Below are 18,234 nucleotides of genomic sequence, written 5' to 3'. Positions count from 1 at the left end.
TATTTTAGTAAATACCTAGGGTGGGGCCAGTTTGTGGGGAAACATCTTTGTGACTTGGCATATATTAAATGTTTCTTAGGCAAGTCTCCTGTCCCAAAATTTGGCTCCCTCAAATTAATTTTAAAAACTTAAGTTATGGATTTAGAAAACTTACGATCCATATCCTTAATGACTGCATTTATTTCAAATAAAAACTCAGAGTATGTAGAGTAATGTAGAAAGATAAGCATAGCTATATTATTTAATATATTTATTCAGTATATTTACCAGATACCATAATTCAGTCTTCTTTTTTTCCTTGGATTTTTTTTCATACAATGAAATGCACAGATCTTAGGTATTTATTCAGTTTGAAGAGTTTTTACAATAGTACATACCTATATTAACCATCACCTACAAAAACAAGCTGTGTAAAATTTCATATAATACCAGAAAGTTCCCTTTATATCTCTCTCTAGTCAGTTCCCCATTTTAATGACCACCACTTTCTGTTTCTTCACTATTGTCAGGTTTAACTGTTTTTGGAATGTCTATGGATGAAATCACACAGAATGTACTCTTTTATGTTGAGCTTGTTTTGCTCAGCATAATGTTTTTAAGATTCATCTCTGTTGTTGTGTTCAGTCTTTTGTAAATAGTTTTCCATTGTATGGATATACTATTTTTTATTCCTTTTTTTGAGAATTTGGTTTAAATCTCATTTTGAGCTATTACACATAGGTTGTTAGAAATATTCTTGCACAAGTCTTTAAGATGTAACTGTGATGTTTTAATTTCTTTTTGGTAAATACCTCATTGTAAAATAGCAGGTTCATAAGGTATATGTATGTTTTTCTTTGTAAGACAATGCCAAACAGTTTTCCCAAATGGTTGTACAATTTGACTTGTCCATTAGCGATGTATAAGAGTACCAGTTGGTTCACATCCTCTTCAGCATTTGGCATTGTCAGTCCTTTTTATTATAGCCATTCTGATGGGTGGCAAATGGAATCTCATAGTGGTCTTTTTTTTCCATTTCTCTATGACTGAAGATATTGCCAAAATCAGCCTTTCATATGCTTATTGTTGGTTCTTGTACTTTCTTTAGTGAAGTGTTTCTTTGAGTCTTCTGCCTGATTTCTTGTTCAGATACTCATCCTTTTATATTGTTTTCTAAGAGTTCTTTATATAGTCTGGATAAAAGTATTATATCTCATATAGATCATGCAATTTTTTTCTCCGTGATTTAACTATTCTTTTTTTACTGTTATCAAGATTGGAAATTATTATTGTTATTGTTGTTGTTGTTGTTGTTGTTATTATTATTTTGTTTTAAAATCCAGTTTAAACAACCCAGTTAAAATATGGGTAAAGGACTTGAATAGACATTTATCCAAAGATATACAAATGGCCAACAAGCACATGAAAAGATGCTCAACGTTAGTTTTAATTAGGGAAATGCAAGTCAAAACCACAATGAGGTACCACCTCACACCCATTAGAATGGCTATTAAAAAGAAAAAAAACAAACAAACAGAAGACAAGAAGTGTTGAAGACGATACAGAGAAATTAGAACTCCTGTACACTGCTAGTAGAAATGTAAAATGGTATGGCTCCTGTGAAAATAGTTGATTATTCCTCAAAAAGTTAAACATAGAATTACCATATGACCCAGCAATTCTACTCCAAGGTAGATACCCCCAAAATTGAAAATAGGTATTCAAACAAGTACATGTACACACATGTTCATAGTAGCTTTGTTCACAATAGCCAAAAAGTGGAAACACCACAAATATCCCCAATATATGAATGGATAAACAAATCATGGTATATGCATACAATGGAATATTACTTAGCTATAAAAAGGAATGAAGTACTGATACATGCTATACAACATGGATGAAACTTGAAAACATGGTAAATGAAAGAAGCCAGCGACAAAGGTCACATGCTATATGATTCTATTTATATGAAATATCCAGAATAGATATCCAGAATAGATAAATCCAGAGACAGGAAACAGATTGGTGGTTACCAGAAGGGAAGAATAGGGAGCAACTATATAACGAATAAAGGGTTTCTTCTCTGGTGATAAAAATATTTTGTAACTAGATAGAGGTAGTGTTTGCATAAAATTATAAATGTCCTAAATGCTGCTGAGTTGTTCACTTTAAAATGATTAATGTTATATTATGTGAGTTTCACCTCAACTAGAAAATCCAGTTAATACTTTTTTTCCTTTATACTCTGTGGTTTTTGTATACCCAAGAAATATTTGCCTACCCCAAGGTCATGAAAATACTCTGTGTTTTCTTCTGCTTTATGATTCTGGATTTTATGTTTAGGTTAAATAATTCTTTTCAAATTTTTTCACGAAGAGTGATAGAGGAGTCCAAGTTTTTGTTTTGTTTTTTAATGCAGAGAATCGGTTGTTTTAGCAGGATTTGTTTAAAAATGCTTTTCTTTCGTCTTTGAATTACCTTGGCTATTTGATAGAAATCAATTGAATATGTACAGGTCTGTTTCTAGATTTTATTCTGTTCCTTTGATCTAGTGAACCTATCCTTAAAGCCACACCATTTTGATTACAGAAGTATATGTCTTTCAGCTTGTTTGCCCCTCGAGATTGTTTTGGCTATTCTGGGTCTTTTGCATTCCCATATAAATTTTAGAACCAGCTTGTCTGTCTGTTTAGAAGACCTGCTGGATCTTTAATTAGAAAGTGCTAGCTGAGATCTGGTATATTAATTGCCTACTTAATAGTTGAGTGGTCTAAAATGTCTTTGAAAGAAAAATGTTTTGCATTATTTTATTCTTTTCTTCTAGGTTACAAGGCAAATGCAAGAACATGAGCAGGACTCTGAGCTTAGAGAACAGATGTCTGGCTATAAGAGAATGAGGCGGCAGCACCAAAAGCAGCTGATGACTCTGGAAAATAAGCTAAAGGCTGAGATGGATGAACATCGCCTCAGATTAGACAAAGATCTTGAAACTCAGCGTAACAATTTTGCTGCAGAAATGGAGAAGCTTATCAAGAAACACCAGGCTGCTATGGAAAAAGAGGTGGCTGATTCAGTATTGTTATTTATTCTAGCTTTTGACCACCTCAGAATTAACCAAGGTAGCATTTTGAAGTTAGGACATCTGTTCTCCAGAACCAAGCAAACCATTTGGGGAAAGGGAGAAATATTTATATAACGTGTATAATATCAAGTTCTTAAGAGTTGCCGGTTCCATTCCCAGTCAGGGACATGCAAGAGGCAACCAAACACTGATGTTTCTCTCTTTCTCTTTCTCCCTCACTTCCTCTCTAAAAATAAATAAGTAAAATATTTTTAAAAATTTAAAAAGTACTGAGTCTGGGAACCAATGAAGATGGGATCAGTTCCTGACATTTGATGGTTTTATAGTGTTATAGTAGTAAGTCCTTTAATATTCTAGGCCTTGCATACCCTGGTTATTGAGTTTGATAAATACCCATCAATAGGAGATTTAGGTCTCAAAATAATCATTCTTAATTCTCTTTTCTATGAATTTTTTTAAAACTTTTTAAAATTTATAGCAGGATTTTTATGTCAGTATAGTTAAAGGTTGTTATAATATACAGGGAACTTGTTAGAGGTTACAAATTAAGATAAAGATTTAGTCTATTTGTTTATTTATAAATATCATTCTACCATATGATAATGGTATATTTTTAAGGAGTCTTTTTTTAAATATATTTTATTGATTATGCTATTACATTGTCCCATTTCCCCTCCACCCTCTATACCCTCTCCCACCCACATTCCCCTCTTTTAGTTCATGTCCATGTGTCATAAGTTCTTTAGCTTTTACATTTCTCCTACTATTCTTACCCTCCCCCTGTCTATTTTCTACCTACCATCTATGCTACTTATTCTCTGTACCTTTTCCCCCTCTCTCCTCCTCCCACTCCCCTGTTGCTAGCCTTCCATGTGATCTCCCTTTCTGTGGTTCTGTTCCTGTTCTAGTTGTTTGCTTAGTTTCTTTTGGTTTTGTTTTAGGTGTGGTCATTAATAATTGTGAGTTTGCTGTCATTTTACTATACATTTTTTTATCTTCTTTTCTTAGATAAGTCCCTTTCACATTTCATAAAATAAGGGCTTGGTGATGATGAACTTAAGGAGTCTTATCATGTGAAACTTTTTCTTCTGTTTTTCATATCCCATCTGTTTCATTTTATTTTGAGAGTCACGTTTTTTAAGTAAAGTGAAAACTTCTCAGTAAATTCACACAAAATCATCAAATATGTCTGGCTACTTCACATTGAGTCATTATCATAGTTACCCTGTTCGCCTTTTCCCTCCAAAAAAGAAAATCCATTCTCTCACAATAGTAGAGAAGTTAGCAAAATAATTTATGGTGTAAATAAATAGTTGATTTTGAAATAATTTGATGAAAGAATGTACAGATACTTAGAATTCTTTTGGGCTTTGAGTAGTATTTTTAATAACTTGAAAAGAGGTAGAAACTAATCTATTGCACTGCCCAGTAGCTCGGTTAATTAGAGCAGCATCTTGATACCCCAGGTTTGTGAGTTTGAGTTTGGTCCCCAGTCAGGGCTGATGCAAAAATCAACTAATGAATGCATGAATGGGTGGAACAACAAATGACCTCTCTCCCCCCTCAAATCAATAAATAAAAACATTTTTTAAAAAGAAATGTATTTAGGAAAACAATTCATGACACAAAATGTGCAATATGATTACAAATTTGTTTAAGCTATATAGATACATGAAAAAATTAGGAAGGGTTTGCACCAAAATATTTATATTGGGTATATCTGGGTGTTGAAATCACGTAAGATTTTTCTTCTTTGTGTTTTCCTGTATTTCCTAAATATTCTACAATGGGTATATATTACATATATAAGCAAAAGTAAATTAGTATGATATATATATATATATAATATTTATATATAACAGTATTTTATATAATTAACATTTTCATTTAATATATAAATTGAAGGTCAGTGTTTTATTTGAAGATGAATATATTATATTATTTAATATACAAGTAAATCTAGATAAAAGGTCATGATTTAGTTATATTTTTAGGTAAATATATATTAGTTTTATTTCAATGTGGGGAGGGCATAGTCCTGTTAAATGAAAAAATAGTGGAAACTTTTGACTCTGTAAGAGATCAGTATTTTAAAGGTGAATTTTATTTTACTGGTTCTCTAAAATTTGTATAATAAAAGATCTGAGTAATACTTATTAATAATTATTTGGGAGTTTTTATTTTGGTAATGCTTATACTGATTTTATGTTCTTGGGGGAACAAAGGTATCTTTGGTGATGTATATTAAACTGCTACTTTGAATCTACTTAACAAATTTGATCCATTTTTCAAAATTTCTTATAGGCTAAAGTGATGGCCAATGAGGAGAAAAAATTCCAGCAACATATTCAGGCCCAACAGAAGAAAGAACTGAATAGCTTTTTGGAGTCCCAGAAAAGAGAATATAAACTTCGAAAAGAACAACTTAAGGAGGTACTTATTTTATAAAAATTTTCAAGCCAGTTACCTGATTATTAATAATACCCAATGCTAATCAACTTATAGAATCATTAGGATAAATTTTTCTTTTTGTTTAGTTTTTTTCTTCAATTACAGTTGACATTCAATATTATATTAGGTTCAGATGTACAGCATAGTGGTTAGACATTTAAATAACTTATGATCTCCCCAGTACGTCTAGTGCTCACCTGACACCATATATAGTTACTAAAATGTTATTATATTCCCTATACAGGATAAATTTTTCTTTTGTTGTTTGTAGTCACGAAATATATATTAGTTTGAATGAAACCATTGATTGTGATCAGTTATTTGTCAGTGGGCTAAGAGTCCTCGGTTATCGGTAGGATCTAAAAGAAATCATCTCCTGAAAATATAAATTATTTTATTTCTAATAGCTTTCCTATCCACTTTTTAAGTACTGACTCACTAGAAATAAAAATATTTGAGATGTTTAAAAAAGTTATATTATCTTTAAAATAAACCATACCTTATTTTTTCTTACTTTTGGCTCAGAAGATTACAATAATTTCTTCTTATTCTGATTTTAACATAGTGTAAGGATAACGGCCTATTTGCTTATCACATTTTCTTTAATAGCAGAATATGTTGATTATTTCTTTATGGCTACATGATTTCATATTCATTTGCCGTTTATGAGCTACTTTTTTGAACCTCTTTTAAAAACAGATGTAGTCTAACTTTGAAAAGCCTTAATTGCTCCAAGGCAATTTCTGAAAAGGTATAATTACTCAGGATTGTGTTCAGGACAAAAATATATCTCAGTTTATAATCCACTCTCACAGACTGACTGAAATTTTTAGCCCATGAAATCAATTATTAGCACACTGATAAATTGATCTTGATAAAATAACGGTAATCTCTTTGATATCAATGTTTTCGTGTATGTAGGAATTTGCTTTATAATCACATATATAAGTCTTACTATGTACAAATTGGTGGCACAAAGACTTGCTGTGTATACCTGGCCAAGTGGACTTTGACAAGATGTAGAGGGTATAACCTACAACATGTTCCCATGACTATAATGCAGAAGCCAAACTCTATACTGGAACATGGGTTTGAAAAGATTGTAAATAGGGTTCACAACTTTAATAAATATCCGACAAAATGTGGTTCTACAGTTTTGCTTCCTCATTAAATGAAATTTTAGTTTTATGGGTGCACTGGTATAGATAATTCTTTAATAATATAATTTACAGTCCTACTAATAACTTCATTTTGTTTAGGAAGTAAAATCTGTATATGTTTACTTAGAATAGTAATTCTCTGTTTAGAAGAAGGGACATAGAGTCTTGGTAGGGAAGTTCCCTGACAGAAGTTTTTTAAAAGCTACCCAGGTAATTCTGCATGTATATGCCTATGTTATCCCTCTCTCTTCCCACTGTGTGCACACACATGTACCCCTATGCTGAGAGCTCCTAATTTATGTGCTTTTTATCTTTATGTGTTTGAGTATCTTACAAACTAAAGTTATAAAGAATTGTTGTTGTTGTTGTTTTAATAAAAGGGGAAAGATCATAAGGTTAGTAGTCTCTGAAAAATCATTTTATGCCTAGGAAAGGTGGTTGATTTATCATTTATATTCCTCACAATGGTCATGCTTTTTAGGTTGAAAATGTACCAGTATTCATTAGCATTCTAGGGGGTGCTTCATTGAGTGTATTGTCAGGGCTCTCATCTTGTCCAATAAAATGCATTGTCATTTAGGTAGTTTGTGAGGTGATATTTAAAATGCTGTAGAAAAACATTGTTTTTGTTTGTTCAGTAGTTATTTATGCTGAATAGTAAATACCATTCATAAGGAAAATCTCTATTGTCCCATAGTTTTATTGATTTTCTATTTAATTACCAATTCTCTTAGATTGAGTCCATCCATAATTTTGCCAAAAACTTAGTATTTATGTTATCAAAAACCAAAAAATGGCCCTGGCTGGCGTAGCTCAGTGGATTGAGCGCAGGCTGCAAACCAAAGTGTCACAGGTTCAATTCCCAGTCTGGGCACATGCCTGGGTTGCAGGCCATGACCCCCAGCAACCGCACATTGATGTTTCTCTCTCTCTCTCTCCTTCTCCCTCCCTTCCCTCTCTAAAAATAAATAAATAAAATCTTAAAAAAATAAATAAAAACCCAAAAAGTGAAACATAACTACATTTTAACCCTAATTTTAATTAGCATATGATTTTTAACTGAAAGCACTCCTTCTGTCTCAGGAAGGATTTAAAGAAAGGTGTGTCTTACTTCATTTACCAGTTATTTTGTGCTTTTTGAAGCTATAAACCATCATAAATGTAGCCGTGCCAAGTTAAAAGGATATATATCCTTTCTAGTGTACCTTTCTCTTTTCCTGTCCTACTTCTTAGGTAACTCAAGGAAGAGAAGAATATGACCTACCTCTTTAAGGTCATTGCCTTGCCTGAGCATTAGAGAGGACATAGATAAAATACTTTTTTTTTAATTTACCAGATACCAAATGATTCATTCATATAGTTAATTTTTATGTGTTATTAACTTAGTTGTTTTTTATGTTGCTAGGAGCTGAATGAAAACCAGAGCACTCCAAAAAAAGAAAAACAGGAGTGGCTTTCAAAGCAGAAGGAGAATATACAGCATTTCCAAGCAGAAGAAGAGGCTAATCTTCTTCGACGTCAGAGACAATACCTAGAGCTGGAGTGCCGTCGCTTCAAGAGAAGAATGTTACTTGGACGCCATAACTTAGAACAAGATCTTGTCAGGGAGGTACGTGTGAATGATGTGAAATCAGGATCTTTCCTGAAAATACGTCAGTTACATCCCACCCTCGGGGCCTTTGCACTTGTGTGTCCCTCTACCTAAATCCTTCTTCTCCTGGTATTCATGTGACTTGCTTTCTCCCTTCCTTCAAATCTGTTTTCAAATGTCACCTCCTCAGAAATGCCATCCCTGATCACAAAATTCTTCTGTCTCCTTTAAATATTCTTCTTTGTACTTCTCTCTCTTACATACATGTAATTTTTTGAAGGAAGTCTCCCCAACTAGAATGGAAATTATATGAAGTCACAGATTTTGTTCAGGTCTTTATAGGCTTAGTGTCTGGCCCATAGTAGACATTTAATAAATATGAAATCCATGAATAAAAGAAGTATTAATTTTTAAATATGAGAAAATTGGACAAGTTATGCCTTTTGATCTGCAATGGATGCCATGAAGTATGTGTTACCATTTAACTTTATTTTCACATAAAAGTTCTTAGTTTATTAATCCTCTCATGAAAAATCTTTACAATCACCACAAAGTCACTAAATAATCTCTACTTCTGTTCCTAATCTCCAGCTCACATTTTGCCAACACCAACATTGATTGGCCTTTACAGTCCCACTGACTTTCTTCATTCTGTCTTTGCATTGCTTTCTCTTTTTTTCTGAGGTCATCTTCTCAGATAGGCCATATCTTGCAAGTCTATGGTCTGAGTTCGTTTTTCTTGGTGTAATCCAAGGAATCATCATTAAATCATAAATCATGCCAAAGCCAAAATGGGTTCTGAGTCCAAACACAAAGATGATGTCTGGTGTGGTCTTACACATTTTGGCTAGTTTTTCCTGAATATGTCTGTCTTAGGTGTTGTTGCCTTCTCGGGGTAAAGGACGTCAATGAACATTTGTTTCTGATGAAGTAGTCTGTTGATCGACTAACTGTGTCACTACTGTTCATGGTGGCAGCCGATCTTCAAGCAGCCACCAAGGAAAAAAACTAATACATTTAATAATCATGTAATTTTTAATTAGGCAAATGTTGAAACTCTTATACCAATGAAAACAATTGTTCTCATTATCTGGGGTACTTGTAAGCATGGATTAATTTATTTCCAAGAGTGGTTTAAAGTAAACTTTAAATATAGCAAAATTGCTCAAATTCACTAATAATTAAATAAAGGCATATCAAAACAGTGGCATCAATTAGATAAGATAATATTGAGTCTGAGTAATGGCATGGGAAAATGGGCAATACTGGTAGAAGTTTAAATTGATAACTACCCTTTTGGAACATAATTTGAAAAAAGCTTTCAAAATGTAATACTCACATATATAAGAGGGGGACCCCCCCCCCAAATGGAATTATCTTCTGGAGGGTGGGCTTCTTGAACAGGATTCCCCTGCTTAGGTAAGTGTTGTAGGAACCCATTTGTATCAGTGTACCAGCTGGCATTGTTGTGAGAGGCTGCATTTGGCTTCAGTGAACTTTTTTTGAAGACTTTCAGTGGCCTTGCCCATTTCATGATGGGTGATTTATGGGTGCACCTACCCACACTGGGCTGCGTGTTCAACAGTTTTTGACCAAAAATGGCATGACCCTCGTGCCCCACCGTCCCTATTCACCAGATCTCGCCACTGTGGGACATTTTTTGTTGTTTCCCTGAATGAAAAAAGCCCTCAAGGGAAACTTTTTACCGATATGGAAGGTGGTGAAACAAAAAACAGCAGAAACACTAAAAGGCATCAATATTGACAAATTCAAAAACTGTTCTGAGCAGTGGGGGAAAAGTCTCAATAGGTGTATTGCATCAAATGAAGAGTACTTTGAAGGTGACTGAAATTTAAACGTGTAAGAATAAATACACTGGGCTTTTTGGGGTCCCCCCTTGTACTTTTATGCATCAAATCCATTTCTAGAAATCTATCCTAAATAAATAATAACATGGTTATCTGATGCGTCATGCATATATATTTATTGAAAATTTGTTTATAAAGCAAAAAATAGAAAAATTATGGTATTGTAAAACAAGCTTACAATGAAACTTAAAAAAAAAAAAGACCAGTATGTAGTATCTGATCTGGATATATGTCCATTATATTGTTAGGTGAAGAAAGCACATTACATGCCTATAGTATATATTCTTACCCAATTTTTAAAACTATATTTTTCTATAATATGTCACGATAATGGGGAAGGTTGGGAAACATTTGCAACAAACTGTTGGCCTCTGGAAAAAGGATGTACAGAGGCAAAAGGGACAAGTTTGATTTCTACATTGTGTGTGTTGTACACTTGTTCTTTTTAATCTGAAAGAAAGAATAATAATATTTATTGAGCATTATGCTATATATTATTCTGAGAACTTTCTGCTTACCAGCTCATTTCATCCTCAAATCTGTGAACTAGGTATATATTATCTGCCTTGAGAAGTGATGAAACTGAAGCACAGAGTCTAAATAAATAACCTAAGGACGGGGAGCCCTCTTGAAATATAAAATTAAGAAACAATTAATAAAAGAAAGGAAGAAGGAAAGACATTAAGCCTCTTCAGATAGGTTTGATATGTCTTAAGCTTATTGCATAAAATAGTGTTAATGAATAATAAATGAATAGAATAAGGAAATTTGTGCTACTAATTACCCATCTACTACAGTAAAAAAAAGATCTGTATGTGCTGATTTGATCTGCATATATATCCATTATATTGTTAGGTGAAAAAAGCATATTATAAGCCTATAGTACATAATTACTATTCAGTTTTTAAAACTATATGTTTTTCTTTAATAGATGTGTCATGATAAGCATGGGGAGAAAGGTTGGGAAACGTTTGCAACAAACTGTTGGCCTTTGGAGAAGGGGTTTGCAGAGGCAAAAGGGACAAGTTTGACTTCTACATTGTGTGTGTGTGTGTATGTGTGTGTGTTCCTGTGCAGCCATTATTGAACCAGATTTTTGCATCTCTTTCCTGGTTATTCTGTTTCTTAGGATGTTGTCCTGGTATTACACAGCAGTAAATTACACTTTTTGTCTTTGCTTTATGGATTAGGAGTTAAATAAAAGGCAGACCCAAAAGGACTTAGAGCATGCCATGCTACTGCGACAGCATGAGTCCATGCAAGAACTGGAGTTCCGTCACCTCAACACAATTCAGAAGATGCGCTGTGAGTTGATCAGATTGCAGCATCAAACTGAGCTTACTAACCAGCTGGAATATAATAAGCGAAGAGAACGAGAACTAAGGCGCAAGCATGTCATGGAGGTTCGACAGCAGCCTAAGAGCCTGAAGGTACCTTTAGCCTAAGCTTCTTGACAGGGAAAAGAGAGAAAAGGCATCCACATAAACAGTAACAGTCTAAGACAGATGTCTGTCATAAAGAAAGGAATAATCTTTTCATTTTGAGCATGTTTGGTTAGTTTTAATTTGGAGTGTCTGTAGCTGCATGTAGCTACATACTTTTATTTATTTCTCACCAAGTACCAAAAAATAGCCAAAACTTTTAACTGTTAAGTTCCATAAATAGGAATCAAAGTTCTTATTTTAAATGTACCCAAATGTTCAATTCTGATATTACATGTCAACATGTTAACCTGTGGGCTTCTCTCTGTCATTTTTGTAATCTTATTTGCTCTAAACGTGATTTGTATCCAAAAAAGACAGTAAGTTCCCAATCAGTACAGATGCCAGTGAATGAGAAATGCCTCTCCCTTCCGTGTCTGTGCTTATATGAAGAGGAATGGTGGAATCATCATAGAACTTTACATTTTGTACTCGTATTTACTTTGAATGGAGGAATTCATTTGTATGGTAGGAAATTTGAAAGGTAACCAAAGTGTACTGTACTACATAAAGTTAATTTCCCCCTTGTCTCTCCAGCCACCTGACCCACCAACCCCCTTCTCCAACATCAGCCAGATTAACAATTCCAAGAAATTTTCAAGTTTTATAACTTGTAATAAATATTTGAAGGAGTATAGTCACATGAATCTTAATAAACTGAAACCACCCACTTTATAGGCTGGCATCTACATTAGTACCTCAGTCAGTCTGTACGTATCTGCACACTTCAAACTTTTATTTACATCCAGTAAGGTCCAAGTCCCATGATAGGTTTTTAAAGACCTTACCTCTTTTTAAAACTATTTGGTAATTAAACTATAAACTGTTTTTGGTCTTAACTGAGTAATTGTCCTGGAGTGCAATTTATTCATGAAGGTCATTTGTGTCAGGACCTTGAAGCTACGCCACACCCAGTGGTATCCCCAATCCCCACCCAATTCTATTTAAACAAGATGTCTTGAACAAAATATAGAATCTAAGCTGTTTTACCCTTCCTGTGAACCTGAGTAAAATTGCACTTCGCTGTGTCTTCAAAACAGCTAATTATAACCTCATTTACAATATAGCTTATGTTGACCTTCTTTAGTCATTGCTTAGAAAAATTGGAATTCCTAATGATTTTTCAGATTTATTTTGTATTTTTACTGGAGAAATATATACTCTTTGGCTATAGATTTTTAAAACAACATTTCTATGAAATTAGTTTTGGTTTTAAAGTGAGCAATGCCCAGAAGTAAATCAAACTGAAAACTTAATAGTTTTTATAGTCATAGCATAAATTTTATATGACAGCATTTCTCTGGGATAGCTGTTCAGTATTTAACCCTTCCTGTTTCCTGTTGCTAGAGCCTTTCCAGTTTGAAAGCTTGTAAACACTAGGCTAATTTTCACAGAAACTATACAGAAATTAAGAAAATAATGTTTACAGTCACAGTCAGACTTTGAATAGAATGCCTCCTTCTGATGACAAATGAGCTCAAGGATTCCCATAAAGAAATTGTTCTGCTAGTTTAGTAGGAAAGAAAATCACCAAGTTCCTCTTAGTTTTGTATATCTATCCACTTGCTCAAAACAGACTAGATTTTAACACCAATTACCCTGTTTTTATTTGCTTAAGTATTTAGTTGCCTCTTTCAACTTTCTCTAAGACTTTTTTAAATTTATTTTTTTAAAGATTTTATTTATTTTTAGAGAGAGGGGAAAAGAGGAGGAAAGAGAGGGAGAGAAACATCAGTGAGTGAGAGAAATATCGATTGGTTGCTTCTCACACACCCCTAACCAGGACTCACCTGCAACCCAGGCATGTGCCCTGACCAGGAATTAGGAATCAAACTGGCAACCTTTTGGTTCATGGGACAATGCCCAACCCACTGAGCCACACCACTCGGAGCTCCAAGATTTAAAAAAGGGCTAGGGCAACTTCACTTTGAACACTTCCATGAGTTGACTAGGATTTATGGGGGTTGGGGTACTGTCTTCGGAATGGTTTAGGTAAACACCTATTGCCTGTTCTGTTTTTTCACCTGCCATCCAAATGGTGCTTTGTCAGTGTTATATGAGTAGAAACCACTATAACTTACGTTCATCTTATTTTCACTGAGTCTAACATTGAAGGATACAGTTTATTCTTGGTATAGGTATTACTGTTCTTATTGAAAATGTATCTGTATGAGATGTATGAGGTCTGTCCAGAAGGTGTCCAGCCATGTAGTATGAAAAATTACAGACATTTATTGAAGAAAATACAAGAAACATTGTACATAAGACAATGACACCTCAGTCCCCTTCAAAATAGGCACCTTGGGACCTCACATAGTTCTCCCAATCACCATCAGCTGTCCTGTTGTATTTTCCTGAATCTCATTGATGGTCTGAAATCTCTTCCCTTTCAAAGGTGGTTGTAGTTTGGGGAAAAACCAGAAGTCATAGGGTGCCAAATCTGGGCTGTAGAGGGGGCTGTGTCACCTGGGTGATGTAATGTTTTACCAAAAAACTCTGCATGAGACATGATGCATGAGCAGGCACGCTTTCAAGCTGCCAATCACCAGTTGCCCATAACAATGGCCTTCTGAATCATCCATATAGTTTCTGCAGAGGAATGTTCAAGCTTAACACAAAATTTAATGCTCATTTGTTGGCCTACTCACCCAGTCACTTTGAATGCAATAGCCACACAGTACACATGCTCACTAAATGGCGTCTACAGCCCCCACTGACTAGTACGGTGAAGTTATCATTGTTCACACATGCACATTCCAGTCCACTCTCCTGGGCTGCCAGGTTACATTGATGTTGAACAAACCGTTTTTGTTATATTTAACAATGGCTGGACTTTTTCCAGACAGACCTCATATGTTAGCTGAACCTGTTGTAATCATTTCACAATATATATAAATCAAACCATCACGCTCTATACCTTAAATTTATTCAGCGATATATGTCAGTTATTTTTAAAATTTTTTAAGGAATTATTTTTCTCATTAGACTAGTGATACACAGTTTCCTTGGTATAATATTTTAAAAATAAAAACTTAGCCCTGGCTGGTGTAGCTCAGTGGATTGAGCGTGGGCTGCGAACCAAAGTATCGCAGGTTCCATTCCCAGTCAGGGCACATGCCTGGGTTGCAGGCCATGGCCCCTGGCAACTGCACATTGATGTTTCTCTCTCTCTTTCTGCTTCCCTTACCTCTCTAAAAATAAATAAATAAATCTTTAAAAATAAATAAATAAAAATAAAAACTTAAAAGAAGGGAGGCTGTTACAGAGAGGCAGAAAGGAATGTCTGAATTTTATTGTTCCATTCCTGGCTAACTTGGAAGAATTTTTTTAACCAAGGACAGTATTTAAGAGCAGTGCTGTTAAGCATAGCTAGACCAATATTTTCTCTTTGTAGCTAGACATTTCTTGATCCTTCACAGAATAAAGGTATGTGAGTATGACCTAGTGCCTCAGTTGGAATAAAATATGGGAAGGTTGTATTTGATGTTGTAGTGTGGGGGAGGGCAAAAACTGCTTCTTGACAAGGCTATAACTTTGGTCAAAATGCATTTCTTGCACATTGTATCAAACAATATGTGACAGTATTTATATTAGGTAAAATAATTTCACCTATAAATTTTTGCCTTATTGTAGTAAATGAATATTTTCTCACCTGTGGGCTTGATCAATAATATACCTTGTAGAAATATATTTTACCATATTAAATTTTGTTAAAACCCGAGTTCATAGAATGCCTAACCTGTGGTTAACCAGAAACTAAAAGCAAAACTCCTGCATCTCTGAACTCAGATCATTTTATCTCAGAAATGTTTATGTAATTCCTGTTTATCATCACCCTGAGAATGCTTGTCCCCTCCTTTGCCCCATAATTTTTTTTGACCTTTGAAAGATTAGTTAACTGACTTTCAAGTTTTTGCTTGTGGTGTTAAAGAGTGAACTCTTATATGATGTGTATCTACCTAGTTTGTTCCCTTAAGGAAAAGACCAATTATAATAACAATATTAGTTACTAATACCCTATTTTGATGGGGTCTGTCATAGACTATGTAGTTAGAGTTGAGATTGTCATTAAAAGAAATTGGAGCAAAGTGAGATAAGAACAGCATACATATGCTTACATTCAACCCTAGAGATCTGATAAAATATTGTCTGTGCTTTTATATCTACTACACTTACTGCATGAGAAGAAACTTAATTTTCTGTCATCAGTATACACAGTAATCAAAACTAATTTTAATGTTTACTCCAGTTGCTAAACTTACTAGTAAGGTAATAAGTAGTAAAAGGCAAAAGATTTATACGATCTGAAGAGAAACCAGAGTATATAAGGTGATAAGTAGTATTGCTTGAAATCCTGTGATAAATGAGGTTGTTGGTATTATAATGATTTCAGTTAGAGTTTGTTATTAAAATCTATAGAATTCAGTGATTTGACCCATTAGCCAAATGCAAAAGTACCTGCAACCTGATGATCTCACCTTTTTGTTTTTCCTCTCCCTTTGTTTTAGTTGCCTTTGTTTTCTTGTAAGCATAAGGTATTTCGAATGCCATGTGCTAAAAATTATATACATTTATTTTTTCCTTTCCAGTCTAAAGAACTCCAAATAAAAAAGCAGTTTCAGGACACCTGTAAAATCCAAACCAGACAGTACAAAGCATTAAGAAATCACCTACTGGAGACTACACCAAAGAGTGAGCACAAAGCTGTTCTGAAACGGCTCAAGGAAGAGCAGACCCGGAAGTTAGCCATCTTGGCTGAGCAGTACGACCACAGCATTAATGAAATGCTGTCCACACAAGCCGTGAGTTTGTTTTATTTAGGCAAAACAGTTTAGTAACCCCATCCTTCTACCACTTGAACCAAAATCCCAACAATTAAAATATTAGTTGGAAGTGATAGCTCTCCTACATCTTGGAAAATAGTGGTGGTGCTCCATATTCTTCTGGCTCTCAACATTGCTGGGAGGCAGGCATGATGTATACAAAATTCTCATTGGTCCATTTAGACATGAAGTTCTAAATAGGCTCTTTGCTGATACCTCTTAGGCAAATGTTTAGTGCATATCCCACAAGCTTATCAAGATTAGAGCAGCAGCTTTATTAAGGAGTAGGCAAAAGGTAGTACTGTATTGGAAATGCAAATGGTCATGTTTGAGTGCTAATATAAAATATTTTTCCCTGGCTGGCGTAGCTCAGTGGATTGAGCACGGGCTGGGAACCAAAGTGTCCCAGGTTCGATTCCCAGCCAGGGTACATTCCTGGGTTGCAGGCCAGAACCCCCAGCAACCTCACATTGATGTTTCTCTCTTTCTCTCTCTCTCTCTCTCCCTCCCTTCCCTCTCTAAAAATAAATAAATAAAATCTTTAAAAAAATAATAATAAAAATAAAAAATAAAAAAAAATAAAATAAAATATTTTTTATATAAGTTTTGTAAACTATTTTTTAAAAGGGCCAGATAGTAGATATCTTAGGCTTTGTGGGCCAGTAGGCAAAATTGAGGCTATTATATGGGTACTTGAGTATATAGCCATTTAAAATATAACCTTTTCAAAATACAAAGACCATTCTTAGCTAGTAGACTTAAACACACACTCATGCTTTTTGGCCTATAGGCTATAGTTGGCTTTGCCCCTGTTCTGCAGTTATTTCCATCTGAGAGAATAAATTTAGAGTCTTTTAAAAAAAATTACTGATTTGAGAAAGAGACAGAGAAAGACATCACTTTGTTTTTCCACTTATTGATGCATTCATTGGTCGATTCTTGTATGTGCCCTGACTGGGGTCAAACTTCCACATATCAGGACAACGCTCTCCCCAACTGAGCTACCTGGCTAGAGCAAGAAATTCAGAGTCTTACATCACTTAATCAAGTGTCTAAATTTTTCTTAAGAAAAATATGGTTATTTTTGAAATAGCTTATGATAGCTTTGTCTTCATAATGCCATCGTTGGTTACTATGCCTTCCTTTTTCAGAGATGTTTAAGATAGAAGAGAAAACAATTATGTATCCTACGGAAGAGTAGTCTGTCTTCTTTCACACTTCTTTCCACAAGTCATGCACAGATAGCTCATAGTAGGATATATCTGTTTTCTTTCAGCTACGCTTGGATGAAGCACAGGAAGCAGAGTGCCAGGTTTTGAAGATGCAGCTGCAGCAGGAACTGGAGCTGTTGAATGCATATCAGAGCAAAATCAAGATGCAGGCTGAGGCACAACATGATCGAGAGCTTCGGGAGCTTGAACAGAGGGTCTCCCTCCGCCGGGCACTCTTAGAACAAAAGGTATAAGTAATAGAAGGAAGGTAATTGTGCTAGTATTTGCTTTCTTCTGGAGCATTTTATAAATATATTGACAGATGTGGCATTAGACTATTTTTACAATATCGTATATCCTTTTTAATTTGGTCGTTTTTTTCCTTTTTAAAAAAGTATTGATTCATAATGAACCTTATAATTAATGAGTTCTAAACATTAAGGGACTATAATTAAATATAATTGCTAGAGGAAAGATATGGATTATGTGAAGACAATTGAATTCTGATAGCTCTGGCTTCATGTTCTCACTTCTTTTATGTATGTAGCTCTCCTTGAAGAGATTGCAGGAAAACTTGTAGAGTGA

At 34.4% G+C, this 18,234-nt stretch overlaps 1 protein-coding gene across 6 annotated transcripts in view; it reads left to right on the top strand.

The window, feature by feature from the left end:
* The window catches only part of TAOK1 (TAO kinase 1), a 144,501-nt gene that overhangs the window by 111,328 nt on the left and 14,939 nt on the right, over positions 1-18,234 (top strand). For all 6 annotated transcript variants that reach the window (XM_045836986.1, XM_045836987.1, XM_045836988.1 and 3 more), the window contains 6 exons: positions 2,807-3,043; positions 5,369-5,497; positions 8,081-8,284; positions 11,325-11,564; positions 16,205-16,417; positions 17,715-17,897. In XM_045836986.1, coding sequence (XP_045692942.1) covers positions 2,807-3,043; positions 5,369-5,497; positions 8,081-8,284; positions 11,325-11,564; positions 16,205-16,417; positions 17,715-17,897 — 1,206 coding nt within the window. The remainder of the gene's footprint in view (positions 1-2,806; positions 3,044-5,368; positions 5,498-8,080; positions 8,285-11,324; positions 11,565-16,204; positions 16,418-17,714; positions 17,898-18,234) is intronic.

Source organism: Phyllostomus hastatus, unplaced genomic scaffold, assembly GCF_019186645.2.
Source record: "Phyllostomus hastatus isolate PE091 unplaced genomic scaffold, TTU_PhHast_1.1 phas_contig_210, whole genome shotgun sequence".
Taxonomy (NCBI): domain Eukaryota; kingdom Metazoa; phylum Chordata; class Mammalia; order Chiroptera; family Phyllostomidae; genus Phyllostomus; species Phyllostomus hastatus.
Note: the sequence above shows the minus strand (reverse complement) of the source record. Positions and strands in the feature narration are given on the sequence as shown.